General features: G+C 40.0%; 2 protein-coding genes and 1 long non-coding RNA gene across 11 annotated transcripts in view; 1 reads left to right on the forward strand and 2 right to left on the reverse strand.

Moving 5' to 3' along the window:
- STAG1 (STAG1 cohesin complex component) overlaps positions 1-9,824 on the forward strand; it is a 426,191-nt gene extending 416,367 nt beyond the window's left edge. For all 3 annotated transcript variants that reach the window (XM_078071550.1, XM_078071557.1, XM_078071562.1), the window contains 5 exons: positions 3,189-3,363; positions 5,522-5,632; positions 6,189-6,303; positions 7,688-7,768; positions 7,855-9,824. In XM_078071550.1, the coding sequence (XP_077927676.1) occupies positions 3,189-3,363; positions 5,522-5,632; positions 6,189-6,303; positions 7,688-7,768; positions 7,855-7,878 (506 nt within the window). In that variant the 3' untranslated portion in view covers positions 7,879-9,824. The remainder of the gene's footprint in view (positions 1-3,188; positions 3,364-5,521; positions 5,633-6,188; positions 6,304-7,687; positions 7,769-7,854) is intronic.
- Positions 1-10,796, reverse strand: part of LOC144381675 (uncharacterized) — a 54,746-nt gene extending 43,950 nt beyond the window's left edge. Inside the window, exon 1 of the long non-coding RNA XR_013447448.1 lies at positions 10,711-10,796. This is a non-coding gene — a long non-coding RNA (uncharacterized LOC144381675). The remainder of the gene's footprint in view (positions 1-10,710) is intronic.
- A 4,209-nt stretch (positions 10,797-15,005) lies between these two features.
- Positions 15,006-24,024, reverse strand: part of PCCB (propionyl-CoA carboxylase subunit beta) — a 99,734-nt gene continuing 90,715 nt past the window's right edge. For 4 of the 7 annotated variants that reach the window (XM_078071614.1, XM_078071605.1, XM_078071599.1 and 1 more), the window contains 4 exons: positions 18,497-18,597; positions 17,998-18,096; positions 16,502-16,601; positions 15,006-15,308 (listed from right to left, as the gene is read on the reverse strand). In XM_078071614.1, the coding sequence (XP_077927740.1) occupies positions 15,187-15,308; positions 16,502-16,601; positions 17,998-18,096; positions 18,497-18,597 (422 nt within the window). In that variant the 3' untranslated portion in view covers positions 15,006-15,186. Of the gene's footprint in view, positions 15,309-16,501; positions 16,602-17,997; positions 18,097-18,496; positions 18,598-18,848; positions 18,957-24,024 lie in introns of all 7 variants that reach the window. The other 3 variants (XM_036120522.2, XM_078071618.1, XM_078071610.1) reach the window with 3 other exon arrangements.

Genomic DNA, 24,024 nt, shown 5'->3' on the forward strand with positions numbered 1-24,024 from the left:
GGTCATGATCCTGGAGTCCCTGGATCGAGTCCCGCATCGGGCTCCCTGCTCAGCGAGGAGCCTGCTTCTCCCTCTAACCCTCCCCCCTCTCATGTACTCTCTCTCTCTCTCTCATTCTCGCCCTCTCAAATAAATAAATCTTAAAAAAAAAAAAAAAATTGTCATGAATATGTGATCATTGGTAGTTAATTCATGTATCCAAAAAGACTAAAAATTTCTTTATTAGAGCATTACTCTTAAACTAAGACAACTCAAAGTACAAATGCTTATTTCCTCAAATAACCTTCCCCCATCTCCATGGTTTTCCTAATAAATATTCTCCAAACCAAGAGAGAGGAAGGCAATGATCTGAATCCTCCTCTGCTCCCTTTTACAACCTTCTATTTACCTTTCAGCATCTCACCTCTGCTGCCTAAAAACTAGTTGACTCATGAAAGATTTTGCTACAACCTGTAGCAGAATTAATTAGAATTTAAATCTGTTTCTTTCATCATTGGGGAGGCAGTATTGACTATTGGTGACGAGCACACACTCTAAAACTAGAGTTCTAGAATTCACACCTGGCTTTCTAGTTTTAAACTGTATGACTTTTGAGCATGTTATTTAACCTCTCAGCTTCAATCATTGATCACACAAAGGATGATCAGAGTACCTATCCTGTCTGTCAGCTATTGTAAATATTAAATGAGATACTCCAAATAAAATACTTAGTATACACACAGAGAGAGGTTACTTAGCACAGTGCTTAGCACATAGGCACATGCAGTAAATGTTAGCTGCTATTGTCAGAATGTCAATATTTCAAAGAGAATAAAAGATATGAAAATATTTACAGAATTAATGTTAAAGATTTTCTTTCAGTTTTTATTTTTGGGACTTAAAATCTTTTTGGTCCAGAAAATGAAAATACTAAGTCCTGTCTTTGTAGTGTAGGATCCTAAACTTTTCTCTAAATAAAGACTCCACAGTCACTTCCTTTTTAAAATGTCTTCTAGAGCAGCCTCTATCAGGATGCCCCTGCCACATCCATCTATCCATCCATCTATCCAGTCTGTCTGTCTGGATATAGATCTAGATATACAGATATTTTTACTCACAGCTTTTCTTACATGTAATATTCATATTAGCCAACATTCATTAAATTCTTGCTGTGTACCAGGAATGTGCTTTATATGCATTATTAGCATTTAATCATTTACTTGACTAACATTTGTAAAGCATTTAGGTCAGTACGTGGCACAAAGTGAATGCTGTATAAATGTTTTATAAATGAACTCTTGAGTAAAACATTATTACCTGTATTTCACACAGAAGAAACTAAAGCTTAGAGAATTTAAATAACCATATATAATTCCCTCACTAATGGGGCAGTCAAGTATTATCTTCGGGACGAAGAAAAGCATATATAAACCAGATAATTTGTTGTTAAATTGCAAAAAAGAAAACTTGCTGTGTGTCAGTTTGAAAATTTACCAGGAGACTAAGGTAGGTCGTGTGCCCAGAATCCTTAGGCAGCAGTTTCATGTGTTTGGAATAAAGATGAGAAAGCTTTGCAAGAAGTGTTTTTATTGAGGAACCCTTAGGGGTTAGGAGAATCTCTTCAAGAAGAGTGAGTTCTTCCTGAAGTTATTCATTAAGTCTTTACCATGCACCTTTCTAAGAACTGTGTGAAATGCTGGAGATTAGGTATTAATAAAAATGCTTATAGTACAGATGGAAAGACAGAAGCAAGAGAAGCAGGCGATTTCAGTTCCACATGGGCAGTGCTCTGATGGGCGAAAAAGGTTTTCTGGGAACATAAAGGGAGTGATCAAACTCTTAATGAATCAGGAAAGATTTTCTGGAAAAGTAGTAGAGCTGAAAGATGGATTTACCAGGTTAAGAACCTAAATGATAACCATTCTTATAAGTGCAGCAAAAAATAAAAGTTAGGAATTAAATGTTGAATGAAAAGTGGTATGAATAAAAGAAGACAAAACCTCTTTTTGCTGATTAAGTAAAGAGATTGTTGAATAGTGAGCTTCGGATCAGTGGAATGATCTTAACAAGGCAATAGCTAAATATTTTCCAGGAACTAAAAAGCTGATCTAGAACATACACGTGTCTGATAATTTTTGAAACACTGAGAGATGGAATGTTTGATAGCAAGTGAGGAACCTAACATGCTGCACAAATCTGAGACTTAATGGAGGAAGAAAAACAATGGGATTCATACTGTGTACTTTGTGATTTAAATTTTTTTTTCATTTAAATTCTTCAGAAGGAAAAGCATAGCAGTAATACTTTTAAATCTTCCCATATTAAGAAAATAGCTTAGAATGTTTATAGTAGAAACTTTATGTAACATTATACCAGCCTGTAGTTTAGATACATAAATAATGCTTTATCTGCTCACATCTTTGTAAATGACCAGAAGAAGGAAGAAACAGCTCCTGGTCCCTTGAAGAAATTTAATTCTAATTACAGAGATAACATATACACTTGACAAATCACCTGCCAATGCAGGCCACTGTATAATTAAATCCTAAGTAAGTAGGAATGATTCTGTTTCCTCTAGAAGTTAAAAGAGAATGGGAAGTGGGGGCTGGGTAGGGTGATTAAGGAGGGCTTCCCTAAAGAGGTAGAACTTAGAAGCATGAAAACAGTGAGCCTCTTAACCCATCCCCGCACATACAACCTGGCAAAAAGTTATTTCTCTGGTGACCAGTGTCCCAGTTGTGCAGTGGGATTTGCTGATTTTCCGTAAAGGCCTGCCAGGCTTTAAGTGCTTCTGCCTGGGGCCCCTGTAAGGCCCAGCAAATAGGCCCTTTATTGCTTGAGCAAAGGAAGGTTAGAGGGGTCTCTGGCTGGCCTAATTCTTCCTCTTCTGCGGTGAATTAATCCTTAGAGAAGGAGGAACTTGGAAGAGAGGATAAGGTAAGGATAGCTGACATTTGATGGTTACATCCATTACATCATTTAATCCTTAAAACTCTTTGAGGTTGGGTATTGATATCCTTATTTTGTATATGAGAAACCTGAGTTTTGGAAGTTTAATAACTTACAGAAAGTCACACAAGTGAGTGGTGTAAGTAGGATTCAAGCTAGGCAGTCTAACCCAGGAGCCATGCTCTGCAAGTCTGTGCTGTAACTTCTACCAGAGTTTCCTCCACTCATGACATTTTGTGACTCTAACTGGAATTTTACAGATGAAAGTCTGGATAATACGTGGCTAAATAGGACTGATACCATGATTCAGACTCCTGGCCCCCTTCCAGCACCACAGCTCACTTCCACTGTACTGCGGGAAAATAGCCGGCCCATGGGAGAGCAGATTCAGGAACCTGAGTCTGAACATGGTTCTGAACCTGACTTTTTACACAAGTAAGTAGTAAAAATTCATTTTCTTGGTATAAAATCTTTAATTGTTAAAGAAAAGCTATCCAAGAAAAACTTTGTTAAAACATATTATTGGTTAGTTCATGAGAAAAAAACCACAAGCAGAGATAATTTATATTAGAAAATATATAATAAGGTCTGCCAACACTTATGGATATCAGTTAATTGAAGTCCAGAGACCTTTAAAGCACGGTGCCTCACTAAGTGCTGAGCTCAGTTGGATTCATTGGGCAGGTCTGTTACTTCTCGGGGACTTGCGAAAAAGACATGCAGGTTATTATAAGAGTCTCTGCTATAACGTTGTTACTAGTCTGAACACCAAATAGACTACTCCTTTTATCATCCATTTAATTAATAGTACTTTGTTTTGTCGAGTTTGTATTTTAAACTTAAACTGTTATGGATTAAGATATTTGTCAAGATATTTGATAAATTCTCAGAACAGTTGCCCTTTCCCTAAGAGAGAATCAAAGCGTTACCTTTTCCCACACTAGTAATTAATATGTTTTCTAGTACCAGGGCCCCAAAAATTTTGGAAAAGGCATGATGTTGGTATGACTTTTGCTATAAAAAAACTTTTTCTTTGTTATTTTCCATTCAGCTATGAAGTTGTCCTATCTCCTTGTGTTTCTATTCATATTGGGGTAATGCTGTGAATTACTCTGAGGGGTGAGAGAGAATTCTCAGTTGAACTCAACAGATTTAGCAGGTTGAAAATGGAAAGAGGCAGTGTTAGAATTATTCAAATCCTGAGTTTTCATAAAGCATCTTTGCCCAGAGGATCTGCCTTTCTTCAAAGCTAAAAGGATAATCATCATCAGCCACTACAAAACAGCATTCGTAGAGGGTAGTTTGCCTTATGACCAGCATTCCCATCCTGCTTCCTAGAGGGTGAATTCTTCCTTATTTGAGCAGCCTGCCTTACTTCCCTGACTTTACCACTTGTTAGTTCCTCCCCTCTGTGGTCTGCTTTTCCCTGCTATCGGTTTATCAGTTTAATCAAGGTGGTAGCCCCACATGATACAAATATAGCTGCTTAGAGAGAACTTCATGTGACAGATGTTACCTACTAAAAAACCATTAAGGTTTACGTCCTGTAAAATCCCCAAGAGGCATGTTTATGCAAGTGTCATGTGCCAGTAAGTGTACAGGGGAGGGGAAAATTTAGCCCAGCATGCACCTGACTCCAAATCTCTTCAGAAGGACTGAGAAGAAAATGTGTTAATACCTTTCCTTGTTCAACTCTGGAGAGCTCTGAGCCACAAGACCAGCATCATTTCTGCCCCTTAGGGGACTGGCTGTCCAAGTAGGAACACTTGTGAGCAGGGCAGCAGCTGGATACAGAGGTCTCAGAAGCACTCTTGTTTGACAGAGATTCGGGGAACAAACCTGATAAATTAAGCACCTGTAGGGGAGGGAAAGGTTTTACCCAACTTAGGATCCCTGACTGGGTCTGAAAATTTAAATGGACAGATCCAAGAGGAGAAAAGCATACACATTTTACTGAATTCTTTACATGTACATGGGAGCTTTTACCATAGAATGAAGACCTGAAGAAGTTACCAAAGCAGGGAGCTTTTATACCTTTTTAGACAAAAAATAAATTTGTGAAGAATTGACAAGACAAAGGAATTTGGACTAGGAGTAGTCCAACTGAGACTGTGTAGTCCGTATCTTCCTTAATTAGGAAGATAAGGTTTAGTTTCACAAGGTGCGTTTATAGTTTCCTCTGGTGCCATCTCTAGGTTAAGAGTCTGTCTCCCATAAAATGAGAATTTGTTTTCTGCCTATAGGCAGAAAAGGAGGAGCTTTTTCTTTGTTCCCTGCTTCTTAATTGCCTTCAGCTCAAAATAACCTTTATCTCAGAGGCAGTATTTTGGGGTGACATAACTTTGGTTTCCTTTACACCTACCAACCAACCACAGCCAGAATCCCTGGAGACTTAAGCATCTCTTTGGGCAACTTACTGCTATTTCTGCAAAGGTAGATCCTTCGATAATGATCTGTCTCACCCTTAACTCTATAATAAATCCAGCTAATTCCCCATACATGGGGATTAGGCCAGCCAACTATGGCCTTCTTGGCATGGGACTGATGAGCTAAATTCATCTTTTGCCACAAAGTGAATAATGTATTCTCTTAGTCCTCAGATGCAGATCTCTTGGTTAGGCCAACCAAAATTAGAAGATTTAAATCGGAAGGACAGAACAGGAATGAACTACATGAAAGTGAGAACTGGAGTAAGGCATGCCGTGTAAGTGTTAACATCAAGTAGCACAAGAACATAATGACTATGTGATGCTGTTCATTTTGTGGAATGATGGCTCTCCTCTGACATTTGGTCTCAGGAGTTAAGATCATAATTCAGGATATGCTGTACAATGTAGGATAGAAATGGAGGGTGTGGACTTTTGAGGCTTTCACCATTTAAATCCTAGTGCTGCCACTTGCCAGCTATATGGCCTTGGGCAAGCTCTAAACCTCAATGCCTCAGGTTCTTCATTTGTAAATTTGGGATAATAGTACCAATCACACAGAGTTTTGTGGGAATTGATACATAGCTAAATAAATGTTAACGTCTACTGTTGTTATTGCATTTAAATTACGCTTCCTTTTGATGAATTGAGATGAAATCTTGAATGAAACAAATGACCCTTAATTATCTTAGTTCGGGATCATAATTTGTGCAGCCTATGGGTTGTGACTGGAACATGTGCTTTCATTGGTTAGAAGACCTACTGTAAGAAAGAGCCAGGACTCCAAATTCAATGAGTCTGAGCAGCTATCTGATCATGCTTTCTCCTTATCAGTCGGGGCCTAATGGAGGAAGACGCTGAGCCCATCTTTGAAGATGTGATGATGTCATCCCGGAGCCAGTTAGAAGATATGAATGAAGAATTTGAAGACACCATGGTTATTGATCTGGTAAGGAAATTGCAGTACATTTTCTTCTGTTAAAGTAAGTGAAAATGTTGGTGTAAGATGATGCTCTTGTTTTCAGAACCCCATGGGAAGGAGAGAGAGGTGTGGAGGTTGTAAACATAGCAGCAGGTAGGACCAGTCTAAGGCTTAGCACATTTGGATGAGCTTGTGTTTTTCAAGCCTGCTTTCCAAGCAGTCAGATTTTAAATTCTGCCAGTAACAGGAACTGGTTCCTTATTAACTTCTTGAGAAGGGGCTCACACTAGATCTGTCTCAGTATAGTGTGTGCATTTGGTCTCTTAAACTAACTTGGAATCTGATGATACATACAGTGTGTTCCAGCATAGCAACCAAACATAGAATATGGACCATATTTGTTCAGTGTGAAAAAAACATCTTTGAAGTAAGGAAACCTGAATATAGACTAGGTATAGGTGATATTAAGAAATCATTGACTTTGTCAGGAATAGTAATGCATGGTGGTTATGTTGTTTTTTTAAATTTCTATCAGAAACAGTTATAGGTATAACGACATAGAAAAAAAAGTGAGACGACTAAATGAAACAAGATTGGCTGAAGGTTTGACAGTTGATGAAGCTAGGTGATGGATACATGGGAGTTCAGCAAACTATGTATTTGCTAGGGCTGCTATACAAGTACCAGTGACTGGTGGCTTAAACAATAGAAATTTTCTCACATTTCTGGAGGCTAGAAGTCTGAGATCATGTTGTCAGGGAGATTGATTTCATTCTGAGGCTTTTCTCCTTGACTTGTAAATGGTCATCTTCTCCCTTTGTCTTCATATGATCTTTCCTGTGTGTCTCCTCTTTTTATAAGGATATAAATCAAAATAGAATCCACCCACATGACCTCACTTTACCTCAATTATTACCTCTTTGTAGGTCCTCTGTCCAAATAACAGTCACCTTCTGAGGTACTGGGGTTTAGGTCTTCAATATATGAATTTGGGGGGATGTAATTTAGCCCATAACATTCCGCTGTGTAGGTTTTAAATTTTCCATAATGAAAAACTCAGATCTAAGAAATGTAAAGGAGATCATGTCACTGCAGTCTCTCCCCTCCCTTCAGTAGCTTTCCATCTACAGGCTTTGGGGAATTTAGGGATGAATTTTATAATCATTCTATGATTCAAAGGCATGTTCTATGTTTGTAGGCCCCAAAATTATTTATATGCATTTCCATATTCAGTTTATTCATTGTAATTTGAAATCCTTTTTTAAAAAAAAATGTATGCTCCATGTAAAAGCCACATTCTTTTCCTTTCAAAATTTGATCCTCAACAGCTCTGTTTTGTGATGCCATTAGAAATATTAGCTGCTTACCATCTTAATGTATCTCAGGAAAACATTTTGGCTTCTCTTTCCAGCCCCCATCAAGAAATCGGCGAGAGAGAGCTGAGCTGAGGCCAGATTTCTTTGATTCTGCAGCTATCATAGAAGACGATTCAGTAAATGTTAAATTATTACTGCTTTTTACTTACGGTTTCTGGGTCTTGTTTATGCATGAAGTTAATTGTGTCTCTCATTTTTCTAGGGATTTGGAATGCCTATGTTCTGAAGTCTGAAGAAAATTTACAAATATGGAACTCTATTATTTAGAGCTAGAGGCCTATATACTGTGATAGCTTGTATGGGGGAAAAAACACTTTTGATGTGATCTGATTTGTTTTTTAATCAAATGATTGAGGTCAATCCCTTTTTGCAGTGACAGAAGAGGAGCATGTAAATTACCCAAGGGAATGTTGGTGAATGTCACCTCAGAAAGACTGACCTGAAAAATCATTTGTGTCCTAATATTGGACTTATCCCAATACAGATGTGTGTGTTTTTCTGGAGGGAGGAAAAAATTTTAAATTTTTAAAACAGCTGTCAAGATAAACACTGTTATACACCTGTTTTATGAAAACTCAGCATTGAGTAAAAAAAAAAAAAGTATTTTTAACTTTATTTTCCTGTTGTACAATTTAAAAACCGTTTTAACATTTTGCCTTTTTATGTTTTAAAAGCTAACCATTTTTATTAAACCTATGAGTAAGCAGCTCATCCTAATTGCCGAAGAGTGTTTTGGAGCTCACTGGATTTGGTTGACCTTGTGGAATACAGAAATACGGAGGAGCAGAATATTGACAAGCTAAGATGAAATTCTGACAGTGCATCTCTGCCAAAAACCACACACCCTCTGTGGATATGGATTCCCAGATTTTATATACTCTTGAATAAAAAGGTTTATTTTTATTTATAAGGGGGCATAAAATAAGAAATGTCCATGCAGCCATTTTCCAACAGATGCTGTACACCATTCATTTTATATAGAATAGGGAGATTCAAATACAGTACATTTTCTATTGGTATTTGTTCTGTGCATTTTTAGCAACTTCTACCAGCAAATAAAGTATTCTCAGAAAAACAGAAATGGTTCTCAAGTTATCGGTTTGCTGTTTTTACTACTTATTTCATGCCCTGCCAAATTCAAGTTACATAGACTTCCGTTTTCTTAAAAAGATAATCATGAAGAACTTCTTTGCCATTCAAAAGTAATTTTAAGTGTAACATAACTGTGTCTACTTCCCATGCACTTAATACCTTATGCGCTAATTTTGTGAATTAAGTTTACCAATTATAGAAGTATGTGCTGCATAGAAGTCTGTGCTTAGAGGGTGAAGTTCCTAAGCTTACCTTGAAATACAGCTACATTTCAGTGTTAAATGTGCATTTTATTTTGGGGAAAGAAATTATGAATCTTCAGGACAGCCTTCAATGGTTTAGAGTTACATTCTGCTTAGACTTTTATGACTTGCTGCTATTGTTTTAAAAAGCCCACTTAGTTTCTACTTTTCTGATTTTTTTAAAGTAAGCCTCAATTCCAAACCAATCCATCCACAGCTATTTGTGGGCTGGTTTTTAAAGTAGCTGTAACAGAATCATGAGGCTTTCCCTTCTTACCAAAAATGAAAAGCATTTTTTTACTAATCTGTGCACCCAATGATTATTTTTTGTTGGGAAAGCAAATGGATTATTCATTCTTTTAGTAAACACAAAACAGATTTTTCTCAATATTTGTACAGTTCTGAAAAAACCTGGTCACCAAAAATGTTATATCTGCTAATTTAGCAATTCCTGGGCTCCAGTTTGAGGGGCTGGGGTCTCGCTTTCTTCCAGAAATGTGGGCCTCACAGAACCTGCCTATGGTTCTGGCCAAGGAGGAAGCTGGGAGGTGCCCTGGCACATGCACAGAGTGATCCTTTGCTTGACAGTTTCATGTGGAAAACAGATGCTTAGAATTGTAGACTACCATGCAACAAAAAAAAAAAGGCTTAATATCTACTCCAATGGGTTTGCAGTTCAGTTTGAAGTCAATCGAATTTTTGTATTTTCAGTGTCTCCTTGATTGATTGGTTTTGCTAGTAATTCTGTAAATTGTACATTTGCAATATGAGGTTTTTTTCCTTTTGTACAATTTGAAATTGATGCTTCACCTTTCCTTTAATAAACTATTCAAAATCAGGCTTGTGGTAGTCATCCTATTGTTTCTTACTAGGTAAAGTTTTAAAGAGATGATTTTCTGCACTTGAGAGTTTGCTCAAAGTTTGCTCATTCAGGTAATTTGTTAACTGTATCAGTGAGTTTTGTTTTTGTTTAAGGAAAAGAATTAAGGACTAGTTCATTCATTTTCTTTCATTCCCTGAATTTCCCTGGAGAGATTGTCTGTGGTTCAAGAGGAGGTCTCTTACAGGCTGAGTTTTCAAGGAGGAGGCATTCAGGGTTTGTAGCCTAGATCCTTCCCCTGCCTGAGATCCAGCCCCTAGGCATATCTATCTTTAAAGATCACTTGGATTCTACAGGGCTGTGTAAGAGTTTCTCTTGATATTGGTGCCAGATATCACTCTTAAAAACTCATGCACTACACTTTATGGTCCTGGCCTTGTTCTCTGGGCTGTGTTCATTACATGGCGTGAGAGGTCTGTGCAGAAAAGACAGGGATGCAAGGGCTAAATCAGCAGGTGAATTCTCTAGGCAGCCAAGAAGGAAGGTAATAAGGAAGGTCTCTGTGGCAGCTCATCTTTGGAATTAAAAGCTGATGAGACTAGACCAGAGCTTTACCCAGTGTGACTCTACCCTGGGACAAAATTGAAACCTCCCAGATGTGACTTGACTGTGACTCTGTATTTGCCCCTGCTTCCAGAAAAGAAACCATCAAACAAGGAACAGTGTCTTCATGGGAAATAAATAAAGGCTTAGTGCCCCCACCTCAGGCTTTTGATACCAAACCAAACTCAGGTAAGGTTCCATCCATGCCCTCCTAAGTGCCTTACTCGAGGTCTTTATTACACATCACTTTTTGAAGGACAGCTTTGTGCTCTCGAGGACACATAAAGGAGGCATTACTCACCATCCAGGAGAGTAGGTACATGGTCAGAACCTCCCTACTAAGGTTGCCACATCTACCCAGATGTGCAGCTGGACTCCACAGAGGCCCCAAACTGAGGCTTTGCCCATTAAGTGGCCATAGCTCCCGTTTGGAATGGTGGAGATCCCATGCCCACAAACGTGCAACAGCATGAGGACCAGTGGTTCTCTCTAAAAAAAAAATAAAGCCACAGTCTCTAGAAATCCTTTAGAATCAGAAAGACATAAAATACTCATATCTGCCAAACAGGTAAAGTTTAGGCTGGTTCAACAACTCCATTAAAAGTAACTCAGTGTATGGGTGAGTGTCCTTCACAGGCTTCTCTGACTGGGCAGACCATATCTAAAGCACCAGCAGCAGCCAAAGCATCGGTGCATCCAGAGGCAGAGAACTCCCTGAGGAGACCAAGACATAGTGAGAAGAGGAGCTGGAAGAACTTTTCGTGAACACAAGCAACTGGAAGGCTGTATTGTGAATGTGCTCCCCGCTATTCTAGCAATTCAAAAAGAGGATTGACAGGTCGTCATGCATGAGGTAGGAAAGCTTTCCAAATTTAGTAGCTCTTTGGGTTGAGACAATCCCTACTCACTACAACCTTTCTCACTCCACCCTTAGGAGTTCATCCCACCTATTTCATCAGTTGAGAAGCAGTGCTCTGAATGGTTAGAAGACAGGCTTATAGTTCAGACAAATCTGCCTGGGTTCAAATCACCGTTCACCACTCTAGCTGTGTGGCTCAGGAAGAATTGGTTTACTTAAGGCAAGAGGAACAGGAGCAGGTCCAGTAGGTCACTCGCAGTACCTCTTAAACTTCACCTCAATTCTCACCATATTACCTGCTCTCAATCTAAAGACACACTTGCCACTGCTCTGCTCAGTAAACCCAAATTCTCTGGCTACAAGACTCCACGGTTTTCTTTTTCCCCTTAAGGAGAGAATACCAGTTGGGAAAGGCATTCCTAAACAGTAGCCACTGGAGAATACTCTGCCACCATTCTCAAGGCATTTTGTCATCCATAGATGCTGGTCTACTTGCAAGGTCTTGCAGCTTTGTGTTTCCTTAGCCACCAGGCTTGGTTTATTGGATGGGATTTTCCCCACCATCTCCACTCCAAGGCTTCCCAGAAGCCTCTTGCCCAAATGCTTTAGTGGGCTGCTGCTTCTGCCTCTTAGAGCAGGCCCAAAACTAGCCCTTCTCAGTGTCCAGATTTCCAACACATCTTGGACCCCCTTCCTCAAAAACGAAAAACACACAAGCTTGTATATGTATTATTTTCCAAATGGACTATAGCAGTCATCCTCCAAATAGTCCAAATCCTAGGTTAGCTGACCCCAGAAATTGGGACTAGCCAAGCAGTTTTAAGCTGTTGAGCCACATGCTAACCAACCTGCATGACTTCTTAAGAGGCCTCTAAAAGCCCAGGAGTCAGCTGTCACTCCTTTCCCATGGTTTATAATCTTTCTGCTGGTACCAAACAGGAGTATAAAGAACCTCAAGCCAAACAGTCTCTACCCACTAGAAACTCACCATCTACTTATGAAGACAAAAATACGTATACAGAAAAAAAAAAAAATGCATGGTCAGATGCTTTAAAAACACCTGCAATAAGCAAAATCAGTTCAAGCTTGCAGGTCAAGATGAACCAAGTCAGGTCCTTCCTTGAGCATGAGCAAACTGGAGCTATTCAACAAGAGGGTGTTCCAAGGGGGAACTGATGGGGCTGTAGGCTTAAACTCACTTGGCAAGCAAGGGAGGGACACAGAACCTTCTGTGTGGGCTAAAGACTGTAGAGCAGGGCACTATGCACGGGAAATGCTAGAGCAGATGAATGCAACAAAATCAACCTGGAATAAGTCTATTAGCTCAGAAGAAGATTTCTGGCTTTGAGGGTAGGACACACAGAAACACCAGTGGGGATACCTCCACTTGGAGCCTGACTAGAATGGGAGATTCCCAATCACCTGGAAAGGGAAGAGAGACATTCAAGAAAAACTCCAGAGGCATAAGCCTGGCTACCTGGAATGATGGGGTGGCTGGTAGAAATGGGAAAAGTATATAAGACAGTCACACACTGATTTAGCTCAAGTTGAGCCTGAAAATGACAGAACATTCAAGCTCCTTTGGAGCTAAGGATCTGGGACAAGGGAAAGTCATCAGTGGTGGGAAGACCCAGGGCTCTCACCACAGAGAAAAGCACACCCCATGGGGCACTCTGAAACAGCACTCCATAGTTGACCTTTATGCTGAAACCACTTAAAATCTCCCTTTCTAATATAATCGTTAATGCTTTACATCCTCGGCCAAATAAAGTCAACAAAGATGGGGGCAGGGATTAAAATGGTCCACAAACATAAAAAAGGACTCTCTTTCAAATGGGTAACATAAATAAATACAAATAACTTGACCATGTACCTTCAGTTTAAAGATAAAAGAACTACAAGAGAGTCTTGAACTTTAGAAGTTCTCAAACTTCTGTATTTAGTGTAAGATTGAGCAAGTGAGTAAATTATATTGAAGATAATGGGACCCAGTTTTACCCCTGTGAGATAAATACGTAAATACAGAATAGGAGAAAGCAAAGAAGAACCTGTATGTTGGACTGGGATTTTAAACATATATATAATAAGTACATAATATATATACATGTTCCTCATATACCTTTATATTCACAAATTTGTATAAATATTTCCTAGTCTGCTGAAAATACCTAGAAGCAATGACACCCCAGCATCAATGTGAACATCTGCCAATTTTAGCTTCTAAGTGACATCTACTAAAACCAGGACTCGGGAGAAATCACTGAATCCAGAGCTGGGCAAGGGAAATAAAAGATGAGCCTGGTACATTATTTTGTGTCAAAAAATAAGGAAGTGTGCCAAAAATTATTGGGACATATCAAAAGGGTCAAAGAGCCAGCTTTAAAGAAGCTCCTGTTGAAATTTTAAGTGTCAAAATGAGTAACACGTTAAATTTTAAAGGAATCCATGAGTTTCTTTGTTTGATACATTCATTCACTAAAACATTTATGAAACACCTACTATATACCAAACAGATTTCAACTATAATATATACTTCCCAATCTCATCTCTTGGGGGTGGAGCAGGGATGGACAGGGAGAAAAAAAATGTAATGAACTAGTTAATGTGTGTTTGAAAATTTGACAGGGTGATAGCATAGTAAGAAAAAGTTATTTTAGGAAAAAATGTTTTTTAAAAAAGAATGAGTCTAAACAGATACTGAAAAAATTTAAACAGAAAAGAAAGCTCTTCCAAGAGTCTAACAACTAACAAATCCAGACAATGATAGGGTTAGAAATGCAAACATTTTAGAATCAACACAGGATAGCTGATTGAGGCAAGAATCATCAATGGATTACTAAAAGTACTGGATGAAAGTTTGTTGATAGGCTTAAAGAATGTCCCCAGATCAGTTATTAATTACAAAGAAAAAATGGTAACCTTTGCAGCCACCACTGTAACCAAGTGATGAGTCCATTTCATCAATAATGGAAAAAACTAGCATAATGTGCTTCCTAATGTGATACAGAGAACATTCTTGTGTATAACTCTTACCTAGATCTGAACATCTGGAAACAATCAGACAAACCCAAATTGAGGGATATTCTACAAAATAATGGGCAACCACTCTTCCAACAAATGTCACTGTAATGAAAGACTGTAAGACAATGAGCCTTGGTTCCTGGGAAATAAACACTGATGTTTGGTGGTGCAGGGGGATAAAGTGTCATGATTCTGCAAATTACTCTCAAATGGGTCAATAAAAATAATATATTTATGAAAGAGATGTACCAAATGTAGACAATTAACTAGATAATCTAGGTGAAAGGTATACAAATACCACTCTTGCAACATTTCTACAGGTTTGAAAATTTCCAAAATAAGTTCTTTAAAATATGAGAACACATTTCTAAAAAGCACCTAATATAGAGTACTACAGCTTACCTAGCATCCATTCTGCCAGACACAACTGCAAACATCTCATTTAATCCTCAACAACTCCTAGAGGAATTAAGGGCACATTATTAAATATTATTTAAAAGTAAGGAAACTGAAGCCTAAGCAGTTAAGTACTCTGCCCTAAAAGCTGCTTATCTCACCTACAGAGAAAAAAAAAAATCTGGGGAAAAGAAAAAAATACAAGAGGTGTCAAATAAGGGTCAGCTCTAAGTGACAATACTCTATGTACTGTTTTCTTGATTTTTCAGATTTCTACCGTAAAAAATGAGATTTGCTCAAAAAATACCAGTTAAAACAAATTTTTAATAAAGCAGATAATTTTACAGTAAGGCATAAATGAAATCTTCCTAGAATTTAATAAACAGCCATTTCAAGTAATTACTGGTATTTATATTTCCAGGTATCGTGATTGCAAAAGGCAGGGATGGGTATGAATGGCCAGGCAGTAATTGGCTCTTGGTTTATTATCCTTTGATTCGTTTACAATGGAATATTTGCATGTTTCCTCCAAGGGCGCTGTACCTTCTTGCTGGCCAAGACATCCAGGTCACAGCAGATTCGGGCTCGTGTAGAGGAAGGCTGGATGATGTCATCCACAAATCCTGGTGAAGCACAGAAAAGGAAGTAGATCATCTGCATCCCCAGATAATGCCACCCCCCAATCTGTGTTCAGCCTGGGCACCATCTCTGGGGCCGACAGTGTGAGCAGGACCCAAGTTACTATAAGAGGGCATGGACCCTGTGAACCTTCCCCTGCATCCTAGGAGCATCCCTGTTCCTCTGGCAGGGCCCCACCTTCTGGCCTAGGAGCACTTGGCAAGAAAATGAAATCTGATCCCCTCCCTGCCAAGATGAAGTCAACAGGAAATAAAAGTTAAGAAAATACATTTGTATTTTCAAAAATCACTACACTTCCTCCTATCCCTGTAACACAAGACCCTCTGCGATGTGATTTCACAACAACTCCCATCAAGGATTCAATTTCCTCACTTGACCTTGTGACTTGCTTTGGCCAACAAAATGCGGCAGAAGTGATACTGTGCAATTTCGAAACCTAGGCCTCAAGGTGCCTTGCAGCTTCCCCTCCTACCCTCTTGCTGCCCTCAGGACACCACCAAGTGTGAAGTAACCTCCTTAAGAATAAGAAATCATGTGCAGAGTCTAGCGGACAGCCAACAGCAGCCATGTAAGTGAAGCCATCTTGGACTATCCAGCCCCAAACTACCAATTCGCTATCTGCATGATTGATCCCAGGCAAGACCAGCAGAAGAACCACCTAACTGAGCCCAGACCAAACTGATGACCCTCAGAAACATGAGCAAAAAAAAGGGGAGGGGGCGCCTGGGTGGCTCAGTTGGGCATCTGCCTTTGGCTCAGGGTCCTGGGATCGAGCCCCATGTCGGCCTCCCTGCTCAAGGAGCCTGCTTCTCCCTCTCCCTCTACCTCGTGCTCTTTCTCACTCTCTCTCTCTCTCTCTCAAATAAATAAATTCTTTTAAAAAAAAAAAAAGTTGGTTGTTTAAGCCACTCTGTTTTAGATTGGGTTTTTACACAATACTTAGGTAACTGGAACACTAAGAAATTTAGCCATTTCAGCAATGTTGTTTTGATCCTGGTTACCAAAGCAGCATATATACCGTCCTTAAGTGATGACTGCCCAGGGACAAGCCCACCCCTCACTTGTCTCCAGATTCAACTGTAAGAGCAAAGGACAGTTATGTGAGATTCTGGGAATCAAAGAATGACCAAGTGACCCAGCAAATGACCAATGCTGCCCTCCCCACCACAGTCCCTACCTCTCACTGCAGCAGGAAAGGGGTTGGCAAACTTCTCGATATACTCTGCCTGAGCAGCTTCCACATTCTCATGCCCTTTGAAGATGATCTCCACAGCACCCTGTCATGAGAGTAGTTAATGAATTTAACTGGCAGTCCCAACCTGGGTAGACCTCCCTCAACTCACTATCACAGTGTGTGGTTGTGAACTTGGTGGTAAATCAAAGTGCTCTGGAGAGAAGGGCCTAGAGGTAAGCACTGTTGGAGTCAACCATCATGATTCCAGGGGCTATGTGATGGGACGTTCAGCTGTGGCCCCAACGACAGGCAGCCAGGCAAAGCCAGTAGCTTGTGTACCCAAATTCCATCCTACTCCATCCACTTGCATCTATCCTTCCTTGAGGCCAGGATGTTTGGCCTGTTTTCCACTGTTAGATCCACGGTCCCCCGCATCAAGCAAAGTCAAATGCTGTTTTCCTTTTTTCTTATCCTGAGTACACAATTCAGTGGCCAAAGGCAGACAGACTGGACTGCAAATATAGAAACAGAGAGGACTAAAAGATGAGCCCTGACCTCAGAACCCCTAAAAGTCAGCTATGGGGAGAGTCAAGGGAGTTATCTGGTACAATCCCAACAGCTGTTTCAAAGCAGGAAAGAAGTGGGGACCAGGCTACTACAGAACAGAAGTACAGTAGTCCCTGCTCATCTGCAATTTCAGCTACCCAGGATCAACCACACTCCAGAAGAGGACAGATAAACCTCCTGACATCAGTGCCTATGGTCTTCACCTCACTCCATCTTATCATCTCACATCACAAGAACAGTGAGTACAAGATATTTTGAGAGAGAGACCACATTCACACAACTTTTATTACAGCATATTGTTTTAATCATTCTATTTTATTATTGTTAATCTCTTACTGTGCCTAGTTTATAAATTAAACGTTATCATAAGTAAATAAGTATGTATATGAGAAAAAAACATATATAGGGTTTGGTATTATCCTGGTTTCAGGCCTCCACTGGGGGTGTTGGAGCGTGCCCTATATGGATAAGATGGGGCACTGCTATACCTTGCCCACCAGGGCAAGTCACCAGGGGTCACCAGTGGTCAGAACTACGGTTCAGCTTCTATGGGCTAAAAGGAATGGCTCTAGCCACCCCACACCCCTACCCCAAGAGAGAAGATGGAGTTACGGGCAATATCCAATCCTCCCAAAGGCTAGTTCAGCTTACTCAACCCTTTGCCCTTTACTGATAATCTCAAAACCCCCTCGGGGGCCTCTCACCCTGAGCATGAAGATACCAGCATGTGCCTGAAGTGCGAGTGCAGGACAGGAGCCAGAGCTGGCCCTGGGGCTCAAGGTGGGAGACTTTTCAAGGTCTAGGCCCCAACTCCGTGGAATCCTGGCCCATCCGAGGGGTCCTAGCCTCTCTCCAACATTTCCCACCTATGAGCTCCTGCTGGGACAGTGCAGTACCCGGACCCAGGCAAAGGGAAAGCTAGAAGCCCTCACCTTTGCTCCCATGACTGCAATCTCTGCTGTAGGCCAGGCATAGTTGATGTCACCACAAAGGTGCTTGGAGCTCATGACATCATAGGCACCACCATATGCCTGGAACAGACCCAAATGCTGAATGTTAGAGCGTGAATCAAACAGATCATGCCCTGAAACATCCTAGGAAGCCAAGTGAAATGAGGACAAAAAGAGAAGAGTCTTCCTGGGCTACTGAAGGCCCAATGTCTCTGAGGCCAGGAAGCCAGAGCTGAGAATACCTGGACACAACCCAGAGGCCTTTCACAGTTTATGCTCACTGTCTTTTCTGGCTTTTTCCCACTAATGCTTTCAGTTCCCAGACATGACCATCGACATAAAAATGCTGCCCTCAAAAGATCTTTTTAAGGATGAGCGAGGTATACTCCTTTTCCCAGCCCTCCTGAAACTCTTGGCCAGACCTCCAAACATGGCCAAGCTGCCAGGAATGGACTCCCAGCCTCTGATACAAGTTCCTCACCTTCCTGGTGATGACTGTAACTTTGGGTACAGTTGCCTCAGCAAATGCGTAGAGAAGCTTGGCACCATGCCGGATGATGCCTCCGTACTCCTGGGCTGTGCCTAGATCATGAGGAAGAGTAACTAGATACAAAAGTCCTCACAAGGTTTGACTGCCACTCTCAGCTATGAGGTCTTCCCCTGCTCCCCAAAGGGCCAAGAGCCACCCCCACCCCATAGCCCATCTTCCAGACACCTAGAATACAGAGATGTCACAAATCCTTAGAGAATTTTCCAAGAAAACCTCCAAATAAAGTGGGTGCCTTACCAGGCAAAACCACCTCTCCTAGCCCCCACTTCTGTCAATGACTTACCAGGCAGAAAGCCAGGGACATCAACAAAAGTGATGAGTGGAATATTGAATGCATCACAGAATCGGACAAAACGAGCCCCTTTCACAGATGAATTAATATCCAAACATCCTAGAATGAGAAGGATTATCCATGCTGAGCTTCTGGGCAATTTCCAGTTCCACCCACATGGGATTGTACCCTCAGCAACCATCCAGAGCTGATTTTTATGGAGGCATCAAAGTTTCCTCATCAGGGAATGTAAAGGGGAACCCTTACACTCCAGGAAAAACAGGGAAGACAGGAGAACCCATCCAGGAGTGGCCTCGGCTCTGAGGGCACAGGCTCTCTTGCTGGGAGCACAGCCTATTGCAGGCAGCAAGACTCTGCCTCATAAGCTGAAGGACTGCTGCCACCTGGGGTACAGCCTGACTTCCCCACATGGAACCAACAGTGGGAGGTATCATTCAAGGGCTGCTCTTCTTAGAGACTCCCCGTAGCTTGGAATCAGATTCTGGCTTCACCAGTTATACCTATGTGCCCTTGGGAATTTACCTTTCTGAGCCTGAGGTTCCTCACCTGCAAAGTTGGGATGTTACTACCTCCTACCATAGTTGTAAGGATTAAAGGAGATGGTATCTGTAAAGTGGCACAGAGTAAGAGCTCAGTTACTAGTGTATCTCCTCTCCTAGAATACTTCCCAACATACTGTATGAAGTCACATTACCCTGATGCCAAAACAAAATAAGGACATCTTAAGAATAGAGACCAAACTCCCTTATGAACACAGATGCAAAAATTCCTAAGATATTACCAAATCAAATCCAGCAATATATAAAAACACGAACGCATCCTAATCAAATGGGGTTTATCCCAAGAAGTCAAAGTTGATCTAACGCATGAAAACCAACAAAATTATACTAAATAAAGGAGAAAAACCATACAGTCTTCTCAATAGAAAGAAAGATCTGACAACATTCAATATTCAGTCGTAACTCAAAACTAGCAGTGGGGCACCTGGGTGGCTCAGTCGATTAAGCAACCAACTCTTGGTTTCAGCTGAGGTCATGATCTCCAGGTGATGAGATCAACCCTGGTGTTGGCTCCACACTGAGCACGGAACCTGCTTGAGAGTCTCTGTCTTTCTCTCCCACTGCCCCTCCCCCTGCTCACACGCTTGCTCTCTAAAATAAATAAATCTTTAAAAAAAAAAAAAAAAAGCTAGCAGTAGCCTAGGAGTACAGTGGAATTTTCATAATTTGAGTATCTACAAAAAAAACAAACAAACAAACAAAAAAAACACTTATACACCCATAGATCAGAAGAATGGGTAAATTCCCAAAGTGATTTATACCAGTGCTGGTCAAAAGAACTTTCTAGGAATGTTCTCTGACTGTACTATTCAACATGATAGTCACTAGAGCTATTAAGCACTTGAAATACAGCTACTACAACCAAGAAACTAAATTTCTAATTGTATTCAATTTTAATTATATACTATTAAATATTACTAATTATTAATGGATATTAATAATATATTATAAAATGATATATAATGAATGAATAAAATATATATTGTTATATAATTATAATTAATTGTATACTATTAAATATTATATACTATTTAATTATCTTAGATTTAAAGTTTACTAAGCTAGCATACCGAACAGACCTATATTTTCAAGCAATTACTATCAAAATCATAGGCATTCTCTCATAGAAATTGATAAGCAGATTCTAAAATTCAAATGGTAATACAAAGGAAACAATAGTTAAAACAGTTTTTTTTTTTTTAATTGGAAGACTTACACTAGTTGACTTTCCAAGACTTACAAAGCACAGTTTCTCAACCTCAGCACTAACAACATTTTGGACTGGATAATTCTTTGTTGTTGGAGTTTGTCTTGTGTATAGGATGTTTAGCAGCATCTCTGACCTCCACCCACGAGATGCCAGTAGCACCCACTCCCCCCCCAGAATCCACACCTGTGACAACCAAAAATGTTTCCAACACTGTCAGATGTCCCCAGGATCCTGATAGTACCCCAAGTTGAGAACCACTGAGAACTACAAAGCTGCAATAATCAAGGCAATATGGCAAAGGCATAAAGGCAGACAAAATGACAATGAAACAGGATACATTGTGAAGAAATAGAACCACACAACTGATTTTAGACCAGACACCAAAACAAGTCAATGTGGAAAGGAAGTCTTCTTAACAAATGGTGATGAAACAATTAACTATCTGTATCTTAAAAAAAAAAAAAACCACACACACATGAAATTAGACTGTTTCACACTATAAACTATATACAAAAATCCATTCAAAATAGATCACAGACCTTAATATAAAACCCAGAACTACAAAACTAGGCAATAATATTGGACTATCTTTGCACCCTTGCAGTAGGCAAAGATTTCTTGGAAAAGACACAAAAGCTCTAATCATAAATAAAAAACACTGATAAATGGGGCTTCATCAAATGTTTAAAATAATGTGAGTCAATGGAGCGCCTGGGTGGCTCAGTCGTTAAGCATCTGCCTTCGGCTCAGGTCATGATCTCGGGGTCCTGGGGTCAAGCCCCGCATCGGGCTCCCTGCTCAGCAGCAGAGAGCCTGCTTCTCCTTCTCCCACTCCCCCTGCTTGTGTTCCTGCTCTCGCTGTCTCTCTCTCTGTCAAATAAATAAATAAAGTCTTTAAAAAAATAAAATAAAAATAATGTGTGAGTCAAAAGACACCATTAATTTACTGAATAAATAAGTCACTAATCAGGAAAAAAATATTTGCAATACACGTATCTGACAAAGGACTCACATTCAAAATATATAAAGAATGCTAGAAATCATGAAAAAGAAACAACTCAGAAAAGAAAAACAGGTAAAACTTCCCTCTTGCTAAATGCATTTCCTGAGATGACAGAAATGTTCTATATCTAGTTCTGGACGGTGATAACAAGGTTGTATACAATTGTCAAATTGTCAAAACCTATCAAAATGAGCATTTGAAAGCTGTATATTTTATTGTGTGTAAATTATAACTCAATAAAAGAAAAATGTTTTAAATCTCCTTTCTTTCCTTTCTATTCAAAATCTATGTTAATGATCTGAAATAAAGAATCTGAGTGATAAGTCCCAGAAAAAAAACAATTCTAAATTAAGAAACTGCAAAAAGTACCCAGAGGCTACACTCAAAATCAAACTGAAAAGAAAGATGAGCACTGACAAGCAAAACAATATGTAATCATTGGGGAAATGAACAGAAATGGAAAACCTGCAGCCCCAAGCTGCCACGGAATGGGCCCCATGTCCAGAGGCCTGGTCTTAGCATCTTAGGCCTAGTCCCAGGGCTGTACAGAGAGCCTGGCACCCAGAGAGTGTCCAAAGAGCCTTGGCTAATTCCTATAAGAAAAAATGAGAACCAGAACAGAAGCTCCCTATCTGAGCCTCTGAAGTGGGCTTTTAGTAACAGGGAATGAAGAAGTCAATAAAACGAAGCTTTCTTCAAAAAAGCAGTAACCTACTGAACTTCCACATCTTGCCCTCCATAAACATCACAAAGAATTTTTAAGCCAAGAAAAAGAGAAGTCAAGGAACCACAATGGAATCAAATGTTCAGGCTCCAGCCAGAGCTGGGGAGGGCCCCTGGGATAGACGTCCTGGCTATTTATAGAGAAAATTTCCAGGACAAGCAAAGCAGTTTCTTAAAAAGTGAGCCTATGAAAGTCAACCTGTACCTGCAGAGGTAGTCACGGGTTGAGAAAGATCTTAAAGCAGACACAAGAAACCATGTGAAGTCTGTGCCAGGGACTGACAAAGCTAAAAGGAGGAACTAAAAGAATGTATGGACAGTTATGAACTTATTGGAGGAACAAAATACAATTTTCAATGGGTGTGAATTCCTGACTTTAAACACTTTTTTTAAACAACAAAATGGTGGAGTGGGCAGCTCCAACCTCCTATCCTCCAACAGAAACATAACAAAACAAGCAGAAACTCTGGAATAAGTGAAGGTTTACAACAATCAAAAGAAAATCAAGAAAAAAGGCAACTTAAAAATAGTAGCAAAGCCTTGTTGGTGTTCTTAATTACACTTGCCCCACACTCTCCCTAGTTCTAGAGGGAACAAAGAAGACCTCAGTCACAAATTATCACATAGGTCTGTTTTAACTTGTCTGAAAGACGGACTTTCATCTGTTTCACCTAACTTGGAACTCACCCAGGCCAGAAAAGTGGCAGACATTGTTCAAAAACAAAAGAACAACCTGCAGATATCTGAGGCAAAAGATTATGCTTCAATCACCTAAGGCCTAGGAGAAAAAAAAAAACAAAACAGAGTTTCTTTGGGAAATTAGGGCACTCAAGAACACCTATATATACAGGGGATTTCAGAAAGACACAGATATGCCTAGAACCAGATGCATGCTCAGAAAAGACCTGAGAAAAGGAAATATCTGAAGATGAATGAAAATGAAAACACATTACAAAACAAATAACCTACAAAGATCTTAAGAGTTAACCTTGGGCTGATCCCTAAGTTCAGTTTAAGTCTGGCTAAGTATTGAAGGAGAGCCCCAGCACACAGCCAATTCTCAAAGACTAGAAGAGGTGTTTTGTTTGTCTGTTTTAGCACCTGGTGTTCAAGGATATCTCTGTCAAAACGCCAGCTGGATACAAGCTAAGGAAAAGAAACTTCAGTGACCACATACAGCAAGGAATATAGTCTGCAAAAATAATCAGGAAAAGTGACTAGACAAATGGACTATTACAGCATTCAATGATCAACCACAACAAAACCTAGGAAAGAAAATATGATTTCCAGAGTTACCACAATATTCAAATGTCTAGTTTTCAACAAAAAATAATAAAGCTTACAAAGAAACAGGAAAACAGCCACTCAAACAAATTGACAGAATCTGTCCCTGAAGAAACCCAGACACTGAACTTACTAGACAAAGACTTTTTTTGTTTAAAATTTATTTATTTATTTGACAGAGAGAGAGCACGCGCGCGCACAACTAGGGGGAGTGGCAAGCAGAGGGAGAGGAAGAAGCAGGCTCCCCAGAGAGCAGGGAGCCTGACGTGGGGCTCAATCCAAGGACCCTGGGATCATGACCTGAGCCGAAGGCAGACACTTAACTGACTGAGCCACCCAGGCACCCCAAGACTTTATTTTTTTTTTAAGATTTTGTTTGAGAGAAAG

This window comes from Halichoerus grypus, chromosome 1 (assembly GCF_964656455.1).
Source record: "Halichoerus grypus chromosome 1, mHalGry1.hap1.1, whole genome shotgun sequence".
NCBI lineage: Eukaryota > Metazoa > Chordata > Mammalia > Carnivora > Phocidae > Halichoerus > Halichoerus grypus.